Raw genomic sequence first — 25138 nt, 5'->3', positions numbered from 1 at the left:
CCCCACCCTCCATCCCCAATGAACAGTACAAGGGTGAATAACCTTTATACTGTACTCCAAAAAGATACTTATATAGGCTATGCATTTCTCAACTGTGTACATATTATTGACAATCAATATATGTATTACTTGTCAGACTATCAGTGGCAGATAGCATTGTATTTTCTTTCCGCGGCCTTTCTGCCGTCCTTCAGCGGCGGGCTCCTACATGCAGCCGCAGCGGTGTGACCTGGCGTCCAGCGTCCTCCATGCACAACTGTGCATGCATCGGGTCACGCAGCCGCCATTAACGGTTTTGATTTGAAGTAACCCTCTGCAGTCTGGCGTGTACCCCTGGGGTACGCATACCACCGGTTGGAACCCGCTGCACATGTTTGTTCCATGTTTTAACATGTTTGTTCCGAACTTCATTAGCATTGCCCCTGTGTGTACACACAATCTAAGGCTGACAGGGATTCGTGCAGACATCAGAGCCAATCCCCGTTGCTCTAGTGTGTACCCAGCATTACAGACATAGCATCATAACACATCTATATCCCTACTATCTCCGCTCACTCCCCTTTCCCCATCTATAGTCTCCCTCTCACTCCTAAAATTCATCTACCCACTCCCCTCTCCCCAGCATCATTACTTCCCACTGAATCCCTTTCTCCATTCTATTCACTTTCATCATACACTTCTCCTCATAAAACCCTATCAATGTTGTATCCAACATCATCAATATACTGTCTACTCATCATCATCATCATGCTGCAACATGATCTCATCTTCATCATTAGAATAATAATAGTTAAACCCTACAAGTGTCATCATTGACCCCTCATTCTCCTTAAGCCCACTATTTACAATCACTGTCTCCTCCATCATACATCATTAATTCCAGCACTCCCTTATTAATCATAATAAACCGCTCCATTTTGCATCCCTGTCTCAGTAAGTTGCTATTGAATCTCTACCCTCTATTATTAACCACTCACCCAAAGCTGAGCTGCTTACAGTACTCAGTGCACTCCTGTGCCACTGCCGAGCCTGACTGATCTATAATTAGTTCCCTTCTTGGCAAGTTTAAATATGGCTCTCAAGAACTCAAAGCCAAGTGCATGACATTCTGAGGCATCATACAGATGTGCAATAACCAATGGTACCAAGCTGTGGGTATATGAAATTAAACTAATGTACTTCTCTCTTGTACAGATGTCTCCTCATACATCTTGCTTACAATCTAACACAGCGGGAGATGCCTGGTGTGAGTGAGCTGACAGGTCCCATGCAACTCCATTAGCGCCGGACACCTTTTTTTGCATCGCTATGCAAATCGCTGCATGCCTATATTCTGTGTGTCACCGCACCAGTATCTGCATATGAAATGCTATGCTACAGTGTTCTTTAGTGTTACAGTGCTTTCAAATGCTCGAAACGCGTTAAGGTCATTTATGCAAGTTTTACAGCAGTAATGCAGTTCTTACCGGACGACAAGAGTGTTTGTTAGACACTGGGAGGATTTTCCGGATTCACCTTAGTGCAAACCAATTCTGGACACTTACCTGCACCTGGTATAGACGCTTACTAGCCACTTACTGTTTACCTGTTACTGCAGCATTTTATGAAAAAAAAATGTATTACCTTTCACATCTGCACGGAATTATGTGTGTTTATGTTTACTGCTCCATGTGTGAGCTAATTTATTTTATTTTTTATAAATTTTGTATTATCTTCTGTTGTGACAAAATCACACTGTAATCTGTTTTATCTTTCTCCCTGTAGCACAAAAAAAACATTTTACTTAAATCAAGTGCTACAAGCAAGAAGTACATTGTTTTTATTCCATTTACCCACGACTTGGTGCCATTGGTTATTGCACATTATATCTTTTATTAGCATTTCTCTTTGGGTTTAGGTTGCCCCTGGTGTATGTACCATAGGCTGCCTTTCTGGTTCCGCTAGGAAGGTGTATTTCTGCATTTCACTCTACATACATTGAGCCAACCCCTGACTTTGTGTATACGTATCTGCTTAACTAATTATCCCCATCCTCTAACTCTCCACCTCTTCAATATGGATTCTCATTGCTACATTCCAATGAGATTGCTCTTATTAAAAAGTTCAATTTGCCAAAACTTGTTACATTTTACTAAATATTCCAGATTTGTCTGAATCCTTTTAGACAGCAGAGTATTACACTTAAACTCTAATATTCAATTTAATTATTAGACAATGTCAAATTGAGGGCTTATCTAACAAATCTGATACAAAATCATGCGTGGAACAGAGGGTACAGCATTCCTAATAGATTTCACATTATCCCTTCTATTTAAAGTTTCTGTAAAATACATCTTATCACTACTTTTACCTTATACTTAAGAAAATGTAATGTGAATTGTAATGTTTCCTATAATTAAACAATAAAAACAAATGTAAAAAAGAATCAGTCAATCATACATACAAAGGAAGGGTATCATGCAACTCCTAGAGGAAACAAACTTCACGTATTATAAGTAAAAAGTGAGAGGATTTGCAGTTCAGCATAAAAATCAAAAGAGAAAGCTGCTGTTTCTGCTTAATGACTTGGCGCCTTATTGCCACCTTTTACAGTACATAAACCAGGAACAGGTGTGGGGCGGGCTCTAACTGCAGCAACAGGTCAAGAATGGAATGCAAAAACTCACTGACCTCTGGTTCCTGCCTTATCCCTTGAAATTAATATTAGGAAGGCTTACGCTAATCAAAAGCTCACTTTATACATTAAGAATGACACATGATGACGTCTGGGATCTAGAATACAACTAGCTGAATTCAGTATTATTATTAAACCGAAACAAAACAAAAATATGTAGCAGTACTTTGAAAAAAAAATATTTTTTATTATAGATCTGAGCTTAGTGCATTATAATAAAAGGATAATATAAAATGCCATCTTAAAACGTATATATTTCAAATATCCCACGTGTGGTTCCCTGCAATGTCCTTCAATAACATAGGAAATAATGGGGGGGGGGGGGGAACAAAACAAAACAAAATAACACTAGTACTTTAGAACGTTTGGCTCTCAGATATATCTCAGAAAAAATATACAAACTTCCTGCATGTTCAACAAGTACTTACAAAAAAAAAAAAAAAAAAAACATTTTTAAAAAAGGGATCACAACTATCAGAATACCAGCGACGGGATCCCTATGGGTGAAAATGGCGACAAATTGATGCGGTAAGTACGAGGGTTAGGGTTAGGCTGCGAGAGGGAGGGTTAGGGTTAAGCTGCACGAGGGGAGGGTTTGGGATAGGCTGCGGAGTGGGGGTGACGGCAGACATGGGACGGGTAGGGTTAGGCTGCAGGAGGGGCAGGTTAGGGATGGGGTTAGGGTTAGACATAGAATACGTACCAAGTATTTCCAGCATTTTCACAGTCGGGATCCTGCTGCTAGCGTTCTGTCGGTCGGGATTCTGTACCCAACCCATCAAAAATGTGTCTAGGTCAACATTAGGCAGCTATTCCTGAACAGCACTGCTTTAAATGATCCTATAAAAGATCCTATAACTATAGAAGGTGATAAAGGTATAACTGGAATCTCCAAGTGATTGGGGTGCTATGGGGGGTAATTCCAAGTTGATCGCAGCAGCAAATTTGTTAGCAGTTGGGCAAAACCATTTGCATTGCAGGTGTGGCAGATATAACATATGCAGAGAGAGTTAGATTTGGGTGTGGTGTGTTCAATCTGAAATCTAAATTGCAGTGTAAAGATAAAGCAGCCAGTATTTACCCTGCACAGAAACAAAATAACCCACCCAAATCTAACTCTCTCTGCAAATGTTACATCTGCCCCCCCCTGCAGTGCACATGGTTTTGCCCAACTGCTAACAAATTTCCTGCTGCGATCAACTCGATGGAAGATTGTAACAGGAATAAAAAAAAAAGGCGTTAAACTATTTTATCATATGATTTACTGGGACTGATCTCAAATAAAAGGTTAATTCGTGCACAGGATTTATTCAAATGTGAATATTGATTCCAAAGCACATAAAACACAGTGTAAACACTGAAAGCATGGATTTGCCATGTCCTGCTATTGTGAATAAAGAGATGTGCTGAAACCAAATACCGCAATCATACAGTCCACTCATATAGACAGTACAGCTAGAGATACTTCCATCAGGTTACTGGTCACTAGATAAGATGTGATACTATCTGAAATTAAATGTATAATTTTAATTAAGTGATTAATGTAATATACCCATTTACAATATATTGTAAATGTATAAATTACAAAGTTTTTAATTATATTACAGTATATCAAGAGCTCCTAAATCAAATCCAGACATGGCTGTTGCATTGCTACATAATACGCAATATAATTGGCTATACTTACAGGGCAAGATTAGAATACTAACTTGAAATGGATATCTAGTTAACCAACAATTATCTATACTTTGTGGAATGTGTACAAAGTATTGGCTTCTTTCTATTTATAAATCAAAATTTTAATTGACAAACCCATAAATGTCTTAAGTTGGTCCCTATATGATAACAAGGAAATGAAAATGACGAACCTTTAAATCCATCGGGATAAACTTCTGGAAGAAACTTGGTAGTTATATCTCCTTTGATGAAACGAGGATGAGTGATAACCTCCCGGAGTAAAGGAATATTGTGAGTCACACCTAAAACACAACACAGCAGTCATGAAGTCACTAACTCACAAACTGTGATACTAAACACTGAGCTTAGATCTAGAGCAATAAGACTTGCCAGGTAACTTGAGTGTGCTGTTGGGGATGTATGATTGCATGTCATATGTGTATATAGATGAGGAGTAAATCACATGCGGCAAATACAAAACTGGGCGCAGGAACAGCTAGCAGGCCGAAGACTACTCACTGTGGACATTAGAGTTACAGACAATGAGAAAGATATTCTAGAAGGGAGGTTAGTAAGAAAAAAAGCAACAAATATACTAAAAAAATTGTTAATAACGAACTTAAAGAATAACAGCAAATGTAAGGATCCTATCTGTAAAACCTCAATAAAAAGATTTACCAAGATAACAGCAAATGAAGCTACTTTCTCCTCCAATCAGTAGAATTGTTATTTTTATTACAAAATTAACCATTTGTTTTGATTTTGTTACACCTTGTATCTGGTGGTATTGAAAAAAAAAGTTAAATAAAATTTGTACTGATGGAACTTGGCTGATTTAGGCGTCCATAGCTAAATGCAAACGGAATGCATGAATGTGCCTCTAATTGCACTTTAATACTACATCAAAGCTGGAAACAAACCAACTTTGAAATTGTTTAATCTATATAAACTCACTAGTTAACATACTGTATTGTATATTCACTGCATCCACTGCGCAGCTAGAATGTGTGTCAGTACAGAAACAACTGATTTCTATGGTACATGCACCCTTTATACTGATAAGGAATAACCTGAAATACAGCATGCACGATTGTAAAATGCACCACTGTGACTATGAAAGCTGCATTTATCATAAAGGCAAAGGGGGAGATTCAGTTCTCACCTATGAGAACCTATTCAGTTCAGTTCTTACAGCTCTGTAAATCACAGTATATTATGGAAGCAACTTATCACTAACATTCTGGTGCAACTCTATGGGGTGGTGTTACTGGTTGTGAAATACTTTCACCAGAGCATTATGACAAACACTTTGCACCAATCACAAAAACAGACTCTTCCCACGACTGATGGACTGTAACAGGTAATGGACGCAATATACTTCACTGGGAAGAAAAATACTGCACATGCTTCTCAATATGGATGTAACATTACCCAGGGCTTCATTTGGCGATGAACACACAGCCGATGTTGGACACAGTGGAGCTACTGCGCATGTGTGTAAGTCACACGTCGCATGTTTCCTGTGTCCATGTAGAGCAGCTGTAATTTCAGGCGCACACAGGGAGAAAATGTAGTGGGCTTTCCTGAGCGGTGACAGGGAGAGGGTTTAGCATTCATACGAGATGGTTTGTCTTATGGGTCTGTTATGAGAGCGTCGCTAAAAGTGATTGCGTACACAGGTGTATGACAGCTCACAGAGGAGGCCATACTCACACGGAGAAACTACATCTGCATTAGCGCTGGTGCACGTTCCCATGGTGCAACCAATGGTGGTGTCTAAGGATGCACCAACTGGTATTACTGACAGTGGGGGCCTCAGTTCTTGCACATTCGGACACATGGATGTACAAAAGGGAAGGACATTGCATGAAGTCCCAGTCGGGCCACCACAATTAGACACAGCTGTGGGCGCTTCTGTGTCTACATCTGAATCATGCCCACAATAAGGCATTAGTAACAGGCCCACACCTACATGAATCAAGTAGCAACTCTTATTTTAGTTACCGTTTCACCCAGTTTGAATTAGAACAGATGTAATGTTGATGGAAACAAAGAGACATCTCTTAAGAAAATAAATATGTTAAAAACTTCACTTATATTTGCCCAAGAAAAGGGATACATATGATATCCCGGCAGACGGGATGCTGGCTGTCAATATACTGACAGCGGCATCCAGTCTTCCAGAATCTCGGCGGCGAGGCATTGGGACCGGTGGCTCACTTCACTCGCCACAAGTTCTATTTCCACTCGGTTGGTGGCGTGGTCTCCTGAACGCCGGGATCCCGACAGCCGGTATACTGACTGCATCCCCAAGAAAAATAACCTAACTGCATGGTAGTTTGCAGAAAGCGTTTACATGCAATTATTCGAAGGGATCGGTATGAAATATCTACAATCAAAATCCCGACGGTCAAAATCCCGACAGCAATTGACCAACGGTCAAAATCCCGACATGGACAAAATACCGACATGGACAAAATACCGACAAGATCAAAAAGCCGACACGAGTTTTTCATGTGTTTTTTTTGTGTGTATGTCGACATGGACACAATATAAGTGTACCGCGTCCCCTTGCTTGGCACACTATTATATTCCCCCTCCAGGTCCACTGGTATGGTAAAGTATGAACAAGTCGGTTTCAATAAAAAAATCATGAAAAACTCATGCCGACTTTTTGACCTGTTATAAATGTTTATATTTTGACCTTGTCAGTATTTTGACCGTCGGGATTTTGATTGTTGGTAAATTGACTGCATCCCCATTGGAACAATAAATTGTATATTAATGAAAACAAAACAAAAAAACACTATCTTTCTGTTGCCCTGTATTACAAAAGCTATGTCAATAGGTTACCAAATAAACCTGTTATACAGTATGTTCCAGGTAATATTGAAAAAAATAGCATGACATGAATTTGGAGATGAAAAGTTATGCCGGTTTAAGTCTGAGCCTGGCCCAAGTGAGCTCAGGTATAGGTAAAATTTTGAAATTGTTTAATCTATATAAACTCACTAGTTAACATATTGTATATTCACTGTACAGCTAGAATGTGTGTCAGTACAGAAACCATTGATTTTTATGGTACATGCACTCTTTATACTGATATAAGAAATATAATGTACTATTGTAAAATGCACCACTGTAAGTGACTATGAAAGCTGCATTTATCAGGACAGTCCTGCCCGTTCTACCCTACCTGTCCGGCTCCAGGTGGCAGGGAGTGCAGTGACACGACTCTCTGTTATTTAGAAAGCGGGACCTAATGCAGTGAAGTGTCCGCCCTGAACAGAGACCTGTACAGTAATCAGATAATGTCTCTCCTGCTTACTCCCCCCTCCCTCTCTCGTTTCCCATCTCTCTCTCTCTCTCTCCTGCTCACTCCCCCTCCCTCTTTCTCTCTTCCTGACATACTCTCTCTCACTCCCTAACACTCTCTCTCTCCCTGACACACACACACACTCTTTCTGCCTGACAAACTCTCTCTCCCAGTCACTCACTCTCTCTCGTTCCCCTCTCTCTCTCTCCCGCTCGCTACAAGCCCTCTTTCTCTATTGCCTCCCCCTCTCTCTCTGACACTGTCTCTCCTCCTGGCACTTGCTTTCTCTCTCTCGCACACACTATTTCTCTCTCTTTTATCCTGGATACCCTTTCTCTACCTCTCACTGATGCACTCACTCTCATTCCCCATTTTCTCTTCCCCTCCCTTCTTGACACTCACTCTTACTCAGGGCCGGTGCAAGGTCTCTATGCACCCTAGGCAAATCTCCATGCTAGCGCCCCCTAACCTACAAACCCCCCACCTTTCGGAGGGGAGATGCAGGTGGCCACTAGGTGGACTAGGGTATATTGCATTATTATACATATACAGAAAGAAGAAACAACACTCATGGACTTTACAGTGAAAAAAATTATTTTCGTGACTTTGTTCACAATATACAGAACTTTTACTTTCAAATCCTTGAGTGATGACCGTTCTTTCTGCCTATGTATACATGCTAGCTGGCATGTTGGCAATTGTATAAGACACTGAGGCCAATTAAAAAAAAATTTCTGAGTGCTGGGATAATTATCTATCTATCTATCTATCCTGCATCTGTATATATGGGGTCTGGTGGGATATTTAATTGTATCTGTATACATACGTACAGTATTATATACATATATAGATATATTTGTATGCTCCTTATTGTGTTATTATGTGTAAGTTAATTACTGACCCCGTGGGGGCACCCCTGGGGAGCCATAGTTACATCTGCTTCCTATGTGCTTCCACATGACTTGATGTTACACTTGTCAGCATGGAGGAAGCGCTGAGGCACTCTGTGGTACAGCCTGATAGCGACAGCTGCACCTGATCAGACCCGCAGCAGCAGCCAGCGCAGTGTAAGGAGGAGGTAACACACAGATTCATCCTTCAGTATTTTGCTAGATGAATTTCGTGGCGCCCTCCAGGAGCCGGCGCCCCTAGGCAGCCGCCTAAAGCTGCCTAATGGTAGAGCCGGCCCTGCTCTTACTCCCATTCACTCTCCTGCCTCTTGCTCCTCCCACCTCTCACACCCTCTCTCTCCCCTCTCATCCCTTTCTCCCTGACATCATCTCTCTGTCTTGCTCCTCTCTCTTTCTCTCATTCTCTCTTTTTCCATGAAACCCTCCTCTCTCTCGATACTCCATCTCTTTCTCCCCTGACACCCTCTTCATCTCTCTCTCACTCTCTCTCTTGCTCCCCTAAGCAGCATTGTATTGACAAGGGGAGGGGGGGCTTTTCAAGATTTTGCTATGGGGCCCACAAAGTTATAGGTACACCACTGCCTGGAGCCATGTATGCACACCGACTTGGTACAGCATAAACATATTGCCTGCTGCTTCATGTCATTCTATGTTGTTTGATTATATAATGAGTAGTGCTAAGTAATATGTTGGTGATTTCAAAATAAATGATCATATTAACAGCAAGTGGATCCAGCGACTTAAAAGAACTGCAGAAAAGTTACAATGAACTACAAAACAGAACAACATTAGGTAAGTAACATCATGAGGAGGGGGGGGGGGATTCAATTAGCCCAGATAATTTACTGGGTGTGTTAAAGGGTGTTTTCCTCAAGCTTCAATGCCCAGGGCCATTCATTTAGAGACCATTTTTCTCACCTGGTAAATTAACTGTTAATGTGCGTTAGCAAATAGAATCTCTGATAAATTCCCAGACCTATCGGTTATTATGGTTGCGGCACCCAAAAACAAGGTATTTCTTAAAAAAAAAAGGTTAACTGCAGCCTTTGGGGCTAACTGAATAGACCGCAGCTTCAATTAGCCTGCGGTACATTACCACGGCGAACTGAATTCCCCTTTCTAAGTCTCTTAACAAAGTGAGGTTGCTATTTAAATAATGAAGTGAAGAATGTTGCTATAGCCATCTTACTTTACATTATAGGGGGAATTCAATTAGCAACAGGACTTTCCGCAGGCTTTTAGTTCCCAGGTGAAGAGCTTGAAGCCATTCAATTGCTGCCCATGGTAAGCAACAAGGGTGCACTGAATGCAGATTTCTGTTCACCCCTCAGGAAGGCGTACCACGCATTAGCCTCAGAGCTTACTACAGGATATAACTGAAAAACTTAGAACATTTATCACAAGAGCAAAATGCGCACTCAGTAGAACCATTATATCATCAGGCAGGGAATGTTGTATAGGGGCGTCTAATTTATTTTTAGGTTACATCATTTTAGTCTTCGCAACTGAAGGACCAAAACACTAATGGGTGTATTCAATTAGGTCCATTTTTTTGCCTAGGCGAAATTTTTTTTATTTTTCTCTATTTTTAGGGCGAATGGGGATTCGCACTATTCAATAGCAGGGCCGTTTTTTCGCCAACGTGAAAAATTCAGCAGGAGAAAAAAATATGTGGATTGGCAAATCCACATTTTCTCACCTGTGCCGGCGAAAACGCGGACGATTTTCACAGATTTTTTAGGCATTTTTCACCAATGCCTTTTGACTAAAAAAAAAAAAAAAGGTGAAAAGGCATTGGTGAAAATTTCCCGAAAAAACTGGTGAAAACGGGCCTTAATTGAATAGGCAGGGGGACAAAATCAATAGCTCCAAGATTACCGGAGCTAATAGAATACTCCCTAAACCTTCATTCCAAACCTTGGGTAAAAGAAAACAAAAATAACTGTTTCTGATTACTGAAACAGTTTACATGAAATAGAAGTGAGACACAATGATTGCCCATCTCTGTGCAACACCAGGTCATTAAAGCTGTTCTACAAAGTTACTGTACATGTTGGCTTTTAAATAAGGCACATTGGTTACTAGTTACAGACAATACGTCTGTGACACAATACTTGTTCAATAGTACTTTATCTAATATTTCCAACCTAGAATAAGTGTTGCACCAGAAAACTCACTAAAATGCTGCATCTTAGATCTCCCATGGATCATGACCTTTGAGAAAGTTCATACGGCCTCCCCATCTGTGTGAATTACTGCTACTCTACAGCAGGGGAACCCAAAGCAGCTTGTACAGACTACCTGCTGCTACCAAAACATAAGCCAGACATGACCACCACACACTCAAAGGATCAAACAGAGGCCAGCAAGCTATCCTTATTACATGAAAAGTTTACATTCAATGGAACTATACTATTTTATTGCAGTTTTTCCCCTAGACCCTGACTATGACCTGGGCATGTAAGTGAGAAAATGTCTTAATATGGTGGGACCACAAATCTTATTTATCTTGAGAAATTCTTAAATTAAGATAAACTGTTAAAATACAATGTTGAGCTGATTAGACAGTGGAATAGGATATTCCAGAAGACTACAGTATACATTATATTTATTTAACTATTAAGCAGCAGTGAAAACACATCTTACAGATGTATCCTCATACATTTTGCTGCAGTCATGCCAAACAGTCCCTCTTGGCACACCAGGTCTCGTAAAACACTTCTAGCATTGGGCATCTTTTTCACAATGTGATGAGTCTAGGCTAGTTGTATGAGGACACATACTATATATGGAGTGGAAAGTAAGTGCATTCACATGATATAAAATTGCCCAACATGAGCAAAATATGTTCAGAATTTATAGCATGTATCTGTTCTTGGGGAGGTGGATCAGGGGCAATAATAAGCAAATATAAAACAATAATGGCATGCAGGTGAAATGTAAGCAGGCTCCTTTGAGATGCATCTTATGGGCCCTACACACTGGCCGTTTACCCTGAAAGATATGAACGATCTTGTTCATTAATGAATGATATATCGGTCATAGCCTTCAGTGTGTATGCACCAACAATGAACGATGCACGGCCCCGGGCTTGTTCATCGTTGCTACCGGCTCGTTTATGCATGCAAGCCAATATGGACAATCTCATCTATATTAGCATGCAGGGCTATGGAGCCGGGTGACGGAGGGGAGTGAAACTTCACTTTCCCCGTCAAAACCCCTCCCGCCACCGCCCCGGTTCGTCTGCCGTATTGGCCGTCAGGCACCTCGGCCGGTAATCGGCCAGTGTGTAGGGGCTATAATTTTGAGCTATAAAAAATCTTAAGATATATTAGCTACAGTATGAGTTGTAAATTTTGCCCCTACATTAACATGGAACAAATTTTGGAGATATTGATGGATGTTGCATCCATGCACCAGATTCATCAATACTGTACATCAATCTAAGGTACCCCATATCTTATGAACACATGTGGAAACATAAGTGTACAGATACATCCTTTCTCTTACAGAAACTATGCATCCTTAAAATAATCTGTAAATCAGGACTATAAATGCATGCTATTAAGAGTGTAAACAAATGGGGTTACAGCAACTTGATACACTTTAGGGATGGAATTGGATGGCAGCTAACCTCAAAAGACTGCACATTGGGGGTCATTCCGAGTTGATCGCTCGCTAGCAGTTTTTAGCAGCCATGCAAACGCTATGCCGCCGCCCACTGGGAGTGTATTTTAGCTTAGCGGAAGTGCGAACGGTTGTATCGCAGAGCGGCTACAAAATTTTTTTGTGTAGTTTCAGAGTAGCTCAAAACCTACTCAGCACTTGCGATCACTTCAGACTATTCAGTTCCGGATTTGACGTCACACAACCGCCCAGCGTTCGCCCAGACACGACTGCGTTTTTCCTGGCATGCCTGCGTTTTTCCGCACACTCCCTGAAAACGGTCAGTTGCCACCCAGAAACGCCCACTTCATGTCACTCACTCTGCGGCAACCAGTGCGACTGAAATGCATCGCTAGACCCTGTGCAAAACTACATCGGTCGTTGTGCCTGTACGTCATGTGTGCGCATTGCGCCACATGCGCAGAACTGCCGTTTTTTATCCTGATCGCTGTGCTGCGAACAAATGCAGTTAGCGATCAACTCGGAATGACCCCCATTACCTTTAATCTCAGTTGTTTGTTAAATTAATAAATTTAATGAATGAAAAAGACAAAACGCTGTAAAAACATATCAGCAGGCCTTTAAAACAAACATTACAAGCTGTAACAAATAAATATGACCACAGATGTAGGAAGGAGCTTGGAGCCCCAAGCTTTGAGGGCCATACGTGGCCCTTGGGTGAACTATTGACAACAACAGATTTAGAGTGTAAAAGTTCAGTAATAAAAATTTCCTAGCTCTCACGTACATATGAGTACCTATATTTATTGCTAATTATAAGAAACCTTTAAATACCACTTCCTCTTGTGTGTGTTACACTATATAATAAAATAATAATAATAATAATAATAATAATAATATTATTATTATTATTATGGTATACATACCCAAATAATGCATACAGTAGTAACAATTACCAGGTAACAAACACAATAATATGGGAGATGTTGGCTCGCTGCTATACTATACCAGTGGTGGAAAGCCCTGCAGTAGTACATTTCTAGGTAATGATATCCAGCTGAGACCAAATCCCAAAGGAACTAGAACAATGTAAGAAATTAATCTGAATGGCCAGCTGTAAATCTGTACTAGAGGCAGTGCTAGGTTAAATGCTTTAGTAGTGTCCAAACTTGAACACCAGGAGGGCTCTTAATGTGCTGTTGGGAATGACCTCTACTTTGTCAGAATAAAACATGTGATGACCTCGCACAGGCTTGTATCATTTCCTGACATTACTGTATTTAAAATCCCAGTTAATGCACCGACATTGTGTGAATGACACGGCATGGAAAAAGCTGTGTGCAGTGATGTCTGCAGCCATAACATTCAGAAGGGCAGGGTTTACAGCTATCAAAAGGCTGTTGTAAATACAGAGCCAGGGCCGGTGCAAAATCTCTCTGCACCCTAGGCAAAGCTTCAGTATAACGCCCCCTAACCTGCAAACTACAGGAAGGGAGATGCAGGTGACAACTAGGTGGGCTGGGGTGAATTGCATAATTATATATATTCAGAGAAAAGGGACAACACTCAAGGACTTTTAAAGTGATAAAGTACAGTATACTGTAAACAAAGTCACAACATTTTGCTCACAATATACTATCACCTTAAAATTCCTTGAGTGCCATCTATTCTTAATGTATACACGCTAGTCAGTATGTTAGGAATTGTATAGGACACTGAGGCCAGTTTCACTTTTTCTTATACATATACTGTACATAGGGTCTGGTGGAGATATTTTATTGGGGTTGGGTATGGGATGCCGGTGGACAGAAAACCGTCAGCGGTATCCCGACAAAAATAATCCCGATATTTTGAATGAAATTGATTAATCCTAACACTTCCACTAACCCACCCCTCACGCATAAGCCTAACCCTCCTTGGCAGAGCTGCCATCAGAAATTGTGGGGCCCGGGACTGACAAAATAGACAGGACCCCTTCCCACCAAAAAAAGATTCTGCAGCACCGCTCAACCCCATGTGATGTCATACATTATGACGTTACATATAGGTGTAGCATTGCAGACCTACAGGAAGTGTTCACAGATAGCTAATGCACAGGGAAGTCCTCTGTTGATTCAAAGCTTGGTGCAGCTCTACAGGTATTGACAATAGGGGACAAGGGTGAACCTGGCTCTGTAAGGGCCTGGGACACCAGTCACCTCAGTCCCCCCCGATGGCTGTCCAGCTCCTTGGCATACTAACAATTTCGGATGCCGGCTGTCAGGATTCCGGCATCGGCATTCTGACAGGTGTTGGTATTCCAGCGCCAGCATCCTGTCTGTCGGGATGCCAACTACATCCCTTTAATTGTATATGTGTACATTCATACACTATATGGACAAAAGTATTCAGACGCCTGACCATTACACCAACAGGGAATGTAATGACATTGTATACAAATACATATACTTTAATATGGAGTTGGTCCCCCTTTGGCAGCTATAACAGCTTCCACTCTTCTTGGATTGCTTTTGTAGGAATTTGTGCCCATTCATTATGTAGAGCATTTATGAGGTCAGGCACTGATGTTGGACAAGTAGACTGGCTCGCAATCTCCATTCTAGTTCATCCCAAAGGTGCTCGATGAAGTTGATATCAGGGCTCTGTGCAGGCCAGTCAAGTTCTTCAACATCAAACTTATCAATCCATGGAGGTCATTCCGACCTGATCGTAGCTGTTCTAAATTTAGCACAGCTACGATCATCTTCCCTGACACCCAGAACAGGGCTAGTCCGCCCCGCATGTCAGGCCCCACCCCCCCCCCCCGCACAAGTACAAAAGCATAGCACAGCGGCGATGCTTTTGTAATTGTAAGTAATTCCCAGCCAGCGCAGCTCCTGCGGCTGGCAGGGAGATAGTCATCGCAGACCAGGTCGCAGCGGCTGCGTGTGACGTCACACAGCTGCGGGCCCCCCCCCCCCATGTTCTGGCCACGCCTGCGTTGGCCGGACCGCGCCCACAAAACGGCGGGCAAATGCCGCTGTGCCACCCCCTCCCGCCCAGCAAACGCCTCTGCATGTCAATCAGGCAGAGGCGATCGCTGGGCTACGACAGCCGCCGGCGCACTGCGGTGCCAACACATGCGCAGTTCTGACCTGATCGGCTGCTGTGCGAAAAAACGCACAGCACCGATCAGGTCGGAATGACCCCCCTTGTCTTTATAGCCCTTGCTTTGTGCACTGGAGCACAGTCATGTTGAATAAGAAAAGGGCTTTCCCCAATGTTACCAGAAAGTTGGAAGCATAGTACTGTCCAAAATGTTTCGGTATGCTGAAGCATTAAGATTGCCCTTCACTATAGATAAAATCCACTGTAGACAAACCCTGAAAAACAGCCCCATACCATTATCCCTCCTCCACAAAACATGCTCCCAGCATTCGCCAAACCCAGACTCACAGATCTGACTGCCAAACAGAGAAGCCTGATGACAAATCTACACAGAAATAAAACTCCACAGAACACGTTTCCAAAGCTCCACAGTCCAGTTTCGGTGTGCTTTACACCACTCCATCCGACGCTTGGTATTGGACTTGCTGATGTGACGCTTGCATGCAGCTGCACGGCCATAGAAACCCACTCCATTAAGCTCCTGTCGCACAGTTTTTGTGCTTACATTAATGCCAGTAGAAGTTCAGAACTCTTCACCTATGGAATCAACAGAGCACTGGCGACTTTTTAGTACCATGCGCCTTAGCAGTGCTGGACCCCGTTCTGTAATTTTATGTGGTCTTCCGCTTTGAGTTGCTGTTGTTCCTAAACACTTCCACTTTCTGGCATGGCTAGGTGCTTGATTTTATACATGTAGACAAACATTGGCAGTTGCTCAATCATTCCTGGAGATAATTATATATCAGGTGCCAGAAAGGGGGAGGAGTCACAGACAAACAGCAGACGGGGGTGGGGAGTGGGGGGGGGGGCTTGTTCCCCCTTGTATCCCCCCAGCACACTAAAAAGTTACCAGTAACCATACCTGAACCTATCTGGGGTAATAGAAATTCAGAGAATTGGTCACACCTGTGGCAACGGGTCTGACTGAAACACATTCATTCAATAATTAGCAGGTGTATCCAAATAGTTGTGTCCATATATTGTATATACACAGATATACTTGTATGCTCCTTATTGTGTTCCATCCTACCATCTGTAAATTCATTAGTGACCAGCCCCCCCTTTACCCCCCCCCCCCTCCATTGTACTGTATTGTGCCCCAATGCCTGTGTTTTCATTATTATGCGGTTTACAAGTGCGAATCACCCATCTGGTTGTAAGAGCTGTACTGTCTGTGGTCCCGCGGAACCAACATGGGTTACTTACCTTAAGTTGTTTTCATGTTTTTCTCTCGGTATTGGCAGGATACCTATTACAGACAGCAGCAGCATTACAGCGACGCTGCAGGTGCAGACATGTAGTCAGATGCAGCTTGCAGCTGGAGAGCCGGGATCCAGGGGCCTGGAGGAGGTGCATCAGGTCTATGAGAAGCAGCCGTGGGGGCGCCCCTCAGGAGTCTTAGCTACTTTCGCCTCCCATGTGCCTTAACGTGACTTGATGTTACACATGGCAACAGGGTTGTAGTGCTGAGACACTATGTGGTACAGCCTGATAGTAGCGGGTGCACCTGATTAGACCCGCAGCAGCAGCAGCCTGCACAGTGTAAAAGGATGTGGTCGCATACAGAGGCATCCTTCAGTTTTTTGTAGAAGAATTCAGTGGCGCACTCCAGCCGCCTAAAGCTGCCTAATGGTTTTCCGTCCCTAAAACAGCTAAGGGTTTTACCACGGCGAAAAATAGGACTGGTCACTCACTTTGAATCCTTTTCTCTGAAGCAGACTGCGGGATACTGGACCATGGGACTGCATTTGGCACTTTACTACTGTAACTATAATTCTACGTTTCTCCCCCATACAACCCCGTAATGCCAGTATTTATTTGAAAAGTTTGGTAAGGATTGGCAGTAACCCAGTGAACAATCAAACAAATCCATAGGGAAAAAGATAATCAAGAATCAAAACCTTGCACAACTGAGCGTGAGGGAGGGAATGCAGTGTCCCACAGCCGGCTTCAGAGAAAGGGATTCAATGGTAAGTGACCAAAAATCTTATTTTCTCTGTCAGCAAGGTTAGACAAAATATGTTGGTCTATGTACTAAGACTTGGAGAGAGATAAAGAGGACAGAGATAAAGTAAAGGCAAATTAGCTCCTAACTACCATGTTGCAGCTGTGTTTGAATATATATATATATATATATATATATAGGGGTATATGCAATTGCGGTCGAATTCCCGAAATTGTCGAAAAACTGGACTTTTTCGCCAAAAAAAATAATTCGACAAGGCAATTCAGTACTTTCCGTCAAAAAAACGGACTTTCAAAATTCGACTTTTTGAAATTCGACATTTGTCAAATTCGACATTTCTGCAATGGTACAAATGCGGCAATTCGACAAAAGTATATTCAATTGAAGTTTGGAAATTCGACAACAGTGCTTTTAGACAGTAAATTCGTCATTTTCAATCCGCCACACTTTGGTGGGTGAATCTAATAAAAAAAAATTAAAATATGTTTTTTGGGGTGTTTTTTTATTGGTAATAGCATATCTATTTATATTAGAAGGGATTAGGTACTTGGTTTGTCTTTTTGGGAGGCACAAGTATTATTTATATATTTTTTTAAAATATTTTTTTTTATTTTTTTTTAGATGGAATGGTAAAATTCCGGAAAAAAATGGAGTGGGGTCCCCCCTCCAAAGCATAACCAGCCTCGGGCTCTTCGAGCCGGTCCTGGTTCTAAAAATCCGGGGGGAAAAATGACAGGGGATCCCCCGTATTTTTAAAACCAGCACCGGGCTCTGCGCCTGGTGCTGGTGCAAAAAATACGGGGGACAAAAAGCGTAGGGGTCCCCCGTATTTTTTACACCAGCATCGGGCTCCACTAGCTGGACAGATAATGCCACAGCCGGGGGTCACTTTTATACAGCGCCCTGCGGCCGTGGCATTAAATACCCAACTAGTCACCCCTGGCCGGGGTACCCTGGAGGAGTGGGGACCCCTTCAATCAAGGGGTCCCCCCCCCAGCCACCCAAGGGCCAGGGGTGAAGCCCGAGGCTGTCCCCCCCATCCAAGGGCTGCGGATGGGGGGCTGATAGCCTTGAGAAAATAACAAGAATATTGTTTTTTCCTGTAGTACTACAAGTCCCAGCAAACCTCCCCCGCAAGCTGGTACTTGGAGAACCACAAGTACCAGCATGCGGGAGAAAAATGGGCCCGCTGGTACCTGTAGTACTACTGGGAAAAAATACCCAAATAAAAACAGGAGACACACACCTTGAGAGTAAAACTTTATTTCACACCTGCCGACACACACATACTTACCTGCCGACACACACAGTCCGCTGGTCCGGGTATTCGTTTATTTGTTTTGCCAAGTACGAGGATTTATATCTGGACACTGGATTGAGGTGAGTATAATTTTATTCACAGGTACCCCGGATCGTCGGATCAGGAGACGTGGCAGTCGGCGGGTCAACATAGGTAAGTATGTGTGTGTCAGCAGGTGTGAAATAAAGTTTTACTCTCAAGGTGTTGTCTTCTGTTTTTATTTGGGTATTTTTTTCCAGTAGTACTACAGGTACTAGCGGACCCATTTTTCTCCCGCATGCTGGTACTTGTGGTTTTTCAAGTACCAGCTTGCGGGGGAGGCTTGCTGGGACTTGTAGTACTACAGGAAAAACCAATATTCTTGTCATTTTCTCAAGGCTATCAGCCCTCCATCCGCAGCCCTTGGATGGGGGGGGACAGCCTCGGGCTTCACCCCTGGCCCTTGGGTGGCTGGGGGGGGACACCCCTTGATTGAAGGGGTCCCCACTCCCCCAGGGTACCCCGGCCAGGGGTGACTAGTTGGATATTTAATGCCACGGCCGCAGGGCGCTGTATAAAAGTGACCCCCGGCTGTGGCATTATCTGTCCAGCTAGTGGAGCCCGATGCTGGTGTAAAAAATACGGAGGACCCCTACTCTTTTTGTCCCCCGTATTTTTTGCACCAGGCGCAGAGCCCGGTGCTGGTTTTAAAAATACGGGGGATCCCCTGTCCATTTTCCCCCCGGATTTTTAGAACCAGGACCAGCTCGAAGAGCCCGAGGCTGGTTATGCTTTGGAGGGGGGACCCCACGCAATTTTTTTTCATGTTTTTTCCCGTTTTTTAAAAATCGGAACAAAATCCGTCAAATCGGACGTTTTTCGTCAGCGGGACTGTCGAATACGTTTTTTATTGAATATGGTCAATTTCGGCACCCACTTGCCGAAATTAGATGGTCGAATTGTGTCGAATTAAAAAACGGCCGAAAAATTGCCGCGATTCGCCGCTAATTGCATATACCCCATAGTCTCCAATTTCTGTTTCTTTCAACATATACAAAACATTCAGATTTAGTTTTACTCTCCTTAGCTTTACTTTATTTTTTATTCCTTTTACTAAATTATTTAAATACATGCATTGTCAGTAAAATAGCATGACAAAACTTTATATTTATTTAATCTCATTGGGTCTATTTGTATCTCCTACGTACAATACAGTATATACAGTTTTCTTATGACTTAAAAACTGGCACTTCCTTTGGGGAACTATATTGCATTTTTTTTTCCTTTCGCTATTACTAACACATCTGACAAAGAACTGCTGAATTTAATAATCAAGTGTTTTATTCCAGCACTGCACTTATCAGTACCTGCCCTGTGATTCCCAAAATAATTTTAAAATCTAAAACCATGTTTTGGTATGGATCCACTTTACTGCTATTTATGTATTAAACCATAATGACAAATATTCACTAGACCCAAAATTTTTCTTATATACCGGATACTACTAGATAGCAATTTGTAATAGCTAATTCAAATCTTCATGCGCCCCCTATCTCCCATCTAAAGTGACGGGAGATAGAGGGGCGATATTCCAATGGCCCCTGTTATCGCCACTATCGCGCCCAGTACAGTCCGGTTTAGGCGCGTAAAGCACCTAAACCAGACTAAACTGAGGGTCGCGATCGTGAAAATACCCGTTTGAGCGCCCAAACAGGTCTCTTTACCAGCATTTCAGCTCATTACCTCCAGGGGTAGCGAGTTGAAATTAACTAGACACGCCCGTATGCAGCAACATTAAAATAGCTTTGGGCAGGCGCTATCGCGGGAGGGGGGGGGGGGGGATTTGAATCCGGTCAATGCATTTAATGGGAACAGCAAGCTTGTTTTTCCTTGACCAATTACAAAACCACTCCACACTGGTTGCACAGTAGGTAACATATTCAGTCAGCCATCTAATTGTAGCCAATGTTGCTAATTGTGAGAGGGTCTCCATAAAATAAAAAATGCATAACTAAAACAGAAGGATGTTTTCGGAAACAGAATCAAAATAATCCACTCATTGCAAAGTGGCACTACATTTTTGGGTGTGCCCTGTTGGGTCAAGGAGGATGAAATTTTTTTGGGAAAATACGCATTATTCAAAATGGTTTTAATGCAACAAATGTAAACATAACAAATAGTGGATGTAAAATGACTGCTACATTATTATTGCACATTTCACCCAAGTGTGACTTGTTCCATCCCAGCAAATCCATAAAGTACACATCTATTAGATGATCTGCTAATACTGCATGTACTATAGTAGGTTTCGGGGCTGAATGTTTGTAAATAAGAATAGTGAACGGTTATCCATGTCCTATTATCAGATAAGGGTTAACTTTTGCAATTATAGAAGACCGATAACAGTGGATTACAAACACTGGTGATAAGAATAAATGTGTAGCGAGATAACTAAACCTACTTAGTATGTGGCACAACAGGTATTCTAAAAACAGGAGATAACCACTGCTAAAGTAATCAGAGATACTGCATGTCCTGACTATAGATTGATATTGGGCTGCATACATCTAACAGTAAGGCTTCCCGTTTCACAGTTAAAAAGTGACATCAAACATGCACACACATCAGCTGCAGACTGATTGATTCCTTAATAATCCATGTTTCACAATACGGTTTACATTTTAAACCTGTGCACCGATTTCCACTGGCCACCTTACATTGATTCACTGTTGTGTTTTGAATTCATCTCTCTTTGCAACAATTCAAAGGGAACTACACTGAGATATATCAATAGTAAAAATGTTGATATTATTTTGAGAAACCAGCAGAGAAAAACAAAGGTTCTATTGGGTGAAAACTTAGAAATTTCCAAAGTGGCATAGCAAAAAAAAAAAAAAAAGATCCAAAGGTGCACTCCTGCAGCATGTTCCGTACCTTTCTGACACCACACTTTGTTTTCTCCATAAAACTGCTCTGTGGAAAATATTTATGTGACTAGCACTACAAAATAAAATGCTCTCTCTCCTGGAAACATCAGATTTCGGTTTTTTTCTTATCTTAGTTTTAGTCACTAAGCGCCTCGTGAGTCATTTGATGGTGGTGGTAAGTTAAAAGTGGGCAAGGCTTTACTCTTCTATTCTTGCATCGGATTCATCATTGATTCTCAGATTATCACTATGTCTTGTATGGATCTGTCTTCTACAATCTTGATGTCTTATATTAGAAAACGGAAAATTTGAGGTATTATTTTAGGCCCTGCCATCTTCATGATAAGTATGTTGGATGGTATACCCATACTTTTTTGTATATGGCTGACTATTACGGTTTCTACTGCATACTATTGTTTGTTCTGAACCTCAATAAAATACAGGTTGAGTATCCCTTATCCAAAATGCTTGGGACCAGAGGAATTTTGGATATCGGATTTTTCTGTATTTTGGAATAATTGCATACCATAGTGAGATATAATGGTGATGGGGCCTAAATATAAGCACAGAATGTATTTATGTTTCATATACACCTTATACACACAGCCTGAAGGTCATTTTAGACAATATTTTTTATAACTTTCTGCATTAAACAAAGTGTATCTACATTCACACAATTCATTTATGTTTCATATACACCTTATACACACAGCCTAGAGGTCATTTAATACAATATGTTTAATAACTTTGTGTATTAAACAAAGTTTGTGTACATTGAGCCATCAAAAAACAAAGGTTTCACTATCTCACTCTCACTCAAAAAAGTCCGTATTTCGGAATATTCCGTATTTCAGAATATTTGGATATGGGATACTCAACCTGTATATATTGGGAAGAAAAAAAAAGTGGGCAAGGCTTTATGCCATACTTGCCTACCTGACCCTCTCCATGAGGGAGAAATTGCTCTGTTCCTGGACTTTCCTGGCAATGTATTATTGCCATCACCTGTGGTGAAACACCTTTCTTATCAATTAAGTAGCTCACCACAGTTGATGGCAATCATACATTACCAGGAAAGTCCAGGAATAGAGTATTTTCTCCCTCATGGAGAGGGTCAGGTAGGCAAGTATGCTTTATGCTATGCAAGCATTCCTAACCTCAGTCCTCAAGGCACACTATATAGAGCAGGTTTTAGTGACATCCAGGCTTCAGCACAGATGGTTAAATCAAAATAACTGGTGCACTAATTAAGTCACCTGTGCTCAAGCATGGACATCACTAAAACCTGGACCGTCCATGTCCTTGGGAACGGAGGCTGGGAATGCCTGTGCTTTGGGAATAAGGCTTGTTACGTGGCTGCCGGAACTTCATCCCCATTACCTGGGGCCAAAATTTCCGCTCCCCAAAACTCCCCCACCTAATTCCTACAGCTTCGTAGACTGTAGTCCAACTGAACTACAATGCCTCTTCTGCAGGGAAGGTATGTACAGGAACACACTAATTATCAGGCAGATGCAACACAGCCAAAGTGGCAGGATAAAAGACCAACTAAAAAGAAAAAAAAAAAGCAGTACAAAAGTGTTAAAGAAAAAGTGGTTTAACACAAAAATACCCTCACACATCAAAGTGGGTTACAGCGATCCATGTTACACTGTGCCTTGTGCGCACTAGGCTTGGCCCGGTTACATCTATACAAAATGTTCACTAATGTCTGCTGGAAAGGATATATGCAAACTGGTACTTTCAACCATGTCTACATTGTCCCTCCCACTATTTAGAAGTTTTGATCAGAAGAGAAATGTTTTCTCTAACATAATTGCAGATCATGCCCACCTATTCCAAACTTCATTATTTCACTCTCCATATACCAAAACAGGTTCCATGACATGTACTCAGTGCAGTTACACAACGACTTGCAGCTTCACAGAAAAATCCCAAACCATCCTGCTGTAGCAAGATATATATACGAGATAGAGATAATGACCAGTATAAACAGGAACTGATCAGCACATTTCTATAAAACCTGGTCGGCATGACTGCAATTGCTTTCCTCAGTTAACCTCATAGGGGGGGAGGGGGCAAATATTCAATTGGTGCCAGTTTTTTCAACAGTTTCCAGCACTTTTCGACAGCTTTTAGGTCGAATGTGCATTTGACCTATTCAATGAAAGTGCAGTTTTTTCGAGTTACTCACCGCTCCATGTGTCTTTGTTGAAAACACAGCTGTTTACGTCAGTTTGCCGCTGATGCAGATTCGACTTGTAATCAAGTCGAATCTGCATTTGTCAGGATGCTGGCTGTATACGGCCGGCATTGAATAGTGCCGTGTCGGATACTTTCCTTCTGAGAGAATCCAACATCAAATGAATATACCCCATAGAGCGCATCTACGACAGTGAGCACATGAATTTTTAAACCCATTACAAAACTTGTCTGAAGTGGACCTATCCAAGAAGTCCTACTACCAGTCCCTAAACCCTTCCCACTATCGGGTATGTTAAATACAAGGATGCAAGACAGTTTGTTGTCACTGCTGACGTTATGAAATGTCACTATTGACCTTTGGACTACATCGCATATCACTACGCTCACTTTATAACATGTACATTTTTGTCTTGATGCAATAGTTAAAAAAAAGTTTCCCTCACCAATATTACAGCTGATATGTGCTTCAGAAAGTCTGAGGTCCTCCACACACGGTACACTTACTGACACGACCATCTAGTGTTTAGGAAATATTTTGTACAATGTTGTTTAACTCTACATGCAACAGCAAGATTATTACAAGCACTAACCACCCTTTTCAGTCAGTCACACTGCTGGTCTCTTTGGTATCTGACACATGCTACTGAATTAGATTCTTATCTAAACATGCATGATCTACGTTACATGAAGAAAATAGTTTAAACTGGAAGGGGTAACATTTTTGTAAATTAAATTCTATTAAAATTGTAAAAATAATGAACAAACAACTATATAGCATAGCGCAGCATGCACTTTTCATTTTATGATAATGGGAAATGGATCTGGCTTTTGTGCTAGAGTGATGCCTCCTGTTAGAACATATGGAAAACAACATGGGAGTTGCCACTTAATTCTACATAAACGACTGTTGTGGTGGCATTGTGTATCCAGCACAAAAAGCCTCTGGACGCTAACTGTGATGAGTTCTAAAACATTCTAGAAAGTTTGACCTTAAAGTGTAACTAAATCCATTCCATAGTCTTTAAAAATTATATCATTTATACCTTTCTTTTATTACCACATTTTGGTTATAAGCTAGAAGTAAAAGTTTAAACATTGAAGGTTTTTTGAATAGACTACGAAATTAATTTAAACTATTTTAAAAACCATTTACATGTGACTTAAGAATACCCCTCAAACGTGTAACCAATTTAAAATATGCAACTGCACAATAAAACGAAGTGAGAAGAAATGGCACTCATACACAACAAACATCAATGCTGTGAGTAAATCCTTACAATAAATTCTGTGGGTAAATTAATTTGATCAAAATATGGACCTGGCCTTAATATAAATTCATACAAAACAACAATCTCACTGAACAAGTGACCTCTGACTCTGAGGTTACGCTGCGCAGTCACCAGTCCGTC

The 25138-nt window shown here is 41.7% G+C and overlaps 1 protein-coding gene across 4 annotated transcripts in view; it reads right to left on the bottom strand.

The window, feature by feature from the left end:
- Positions 1–25138, bottom strand: part of PCCA (propionyl-CoA carboxylase subunit alpha) — a 972421-nt gene that overhangs the window by 424631 nt on the left and 522652 nt on the right. For all 4 annotated transcript variants that reach the window (XM_063953234.1, XM_063953235.1, XM_063953233.1 and 1 more), the window contains exon 17: positions 4543–4653. In XM_063953234.1, the coding sequence (XP_063809304.1) occupies positions 4543–4653 (111 nt within the window). The remainder of the gene's footprint in view (positions 1–4542; positions 4654–25138) is intronic.

Source organism: Pseudophryne corroboree, chromosome 2 (genome assembly GCF_028390025.1).
Source record: "Pseudophryne corroboree isolate aPseCor3 chromosome 2, aPseCor3.hap2, whole genome shotgun sequence".
NCBI lineage: Eukaryota > Metazoa > Chordata > Amphibia > Anura > Myobatrachidae > Pseudophryne > Pseudophryne corroboree.
The sequence above is the reverse complement of the archived record's forward strand: the minus strand, read 5'-3'. Positions and strand labels throughout refer to the sequence as shown.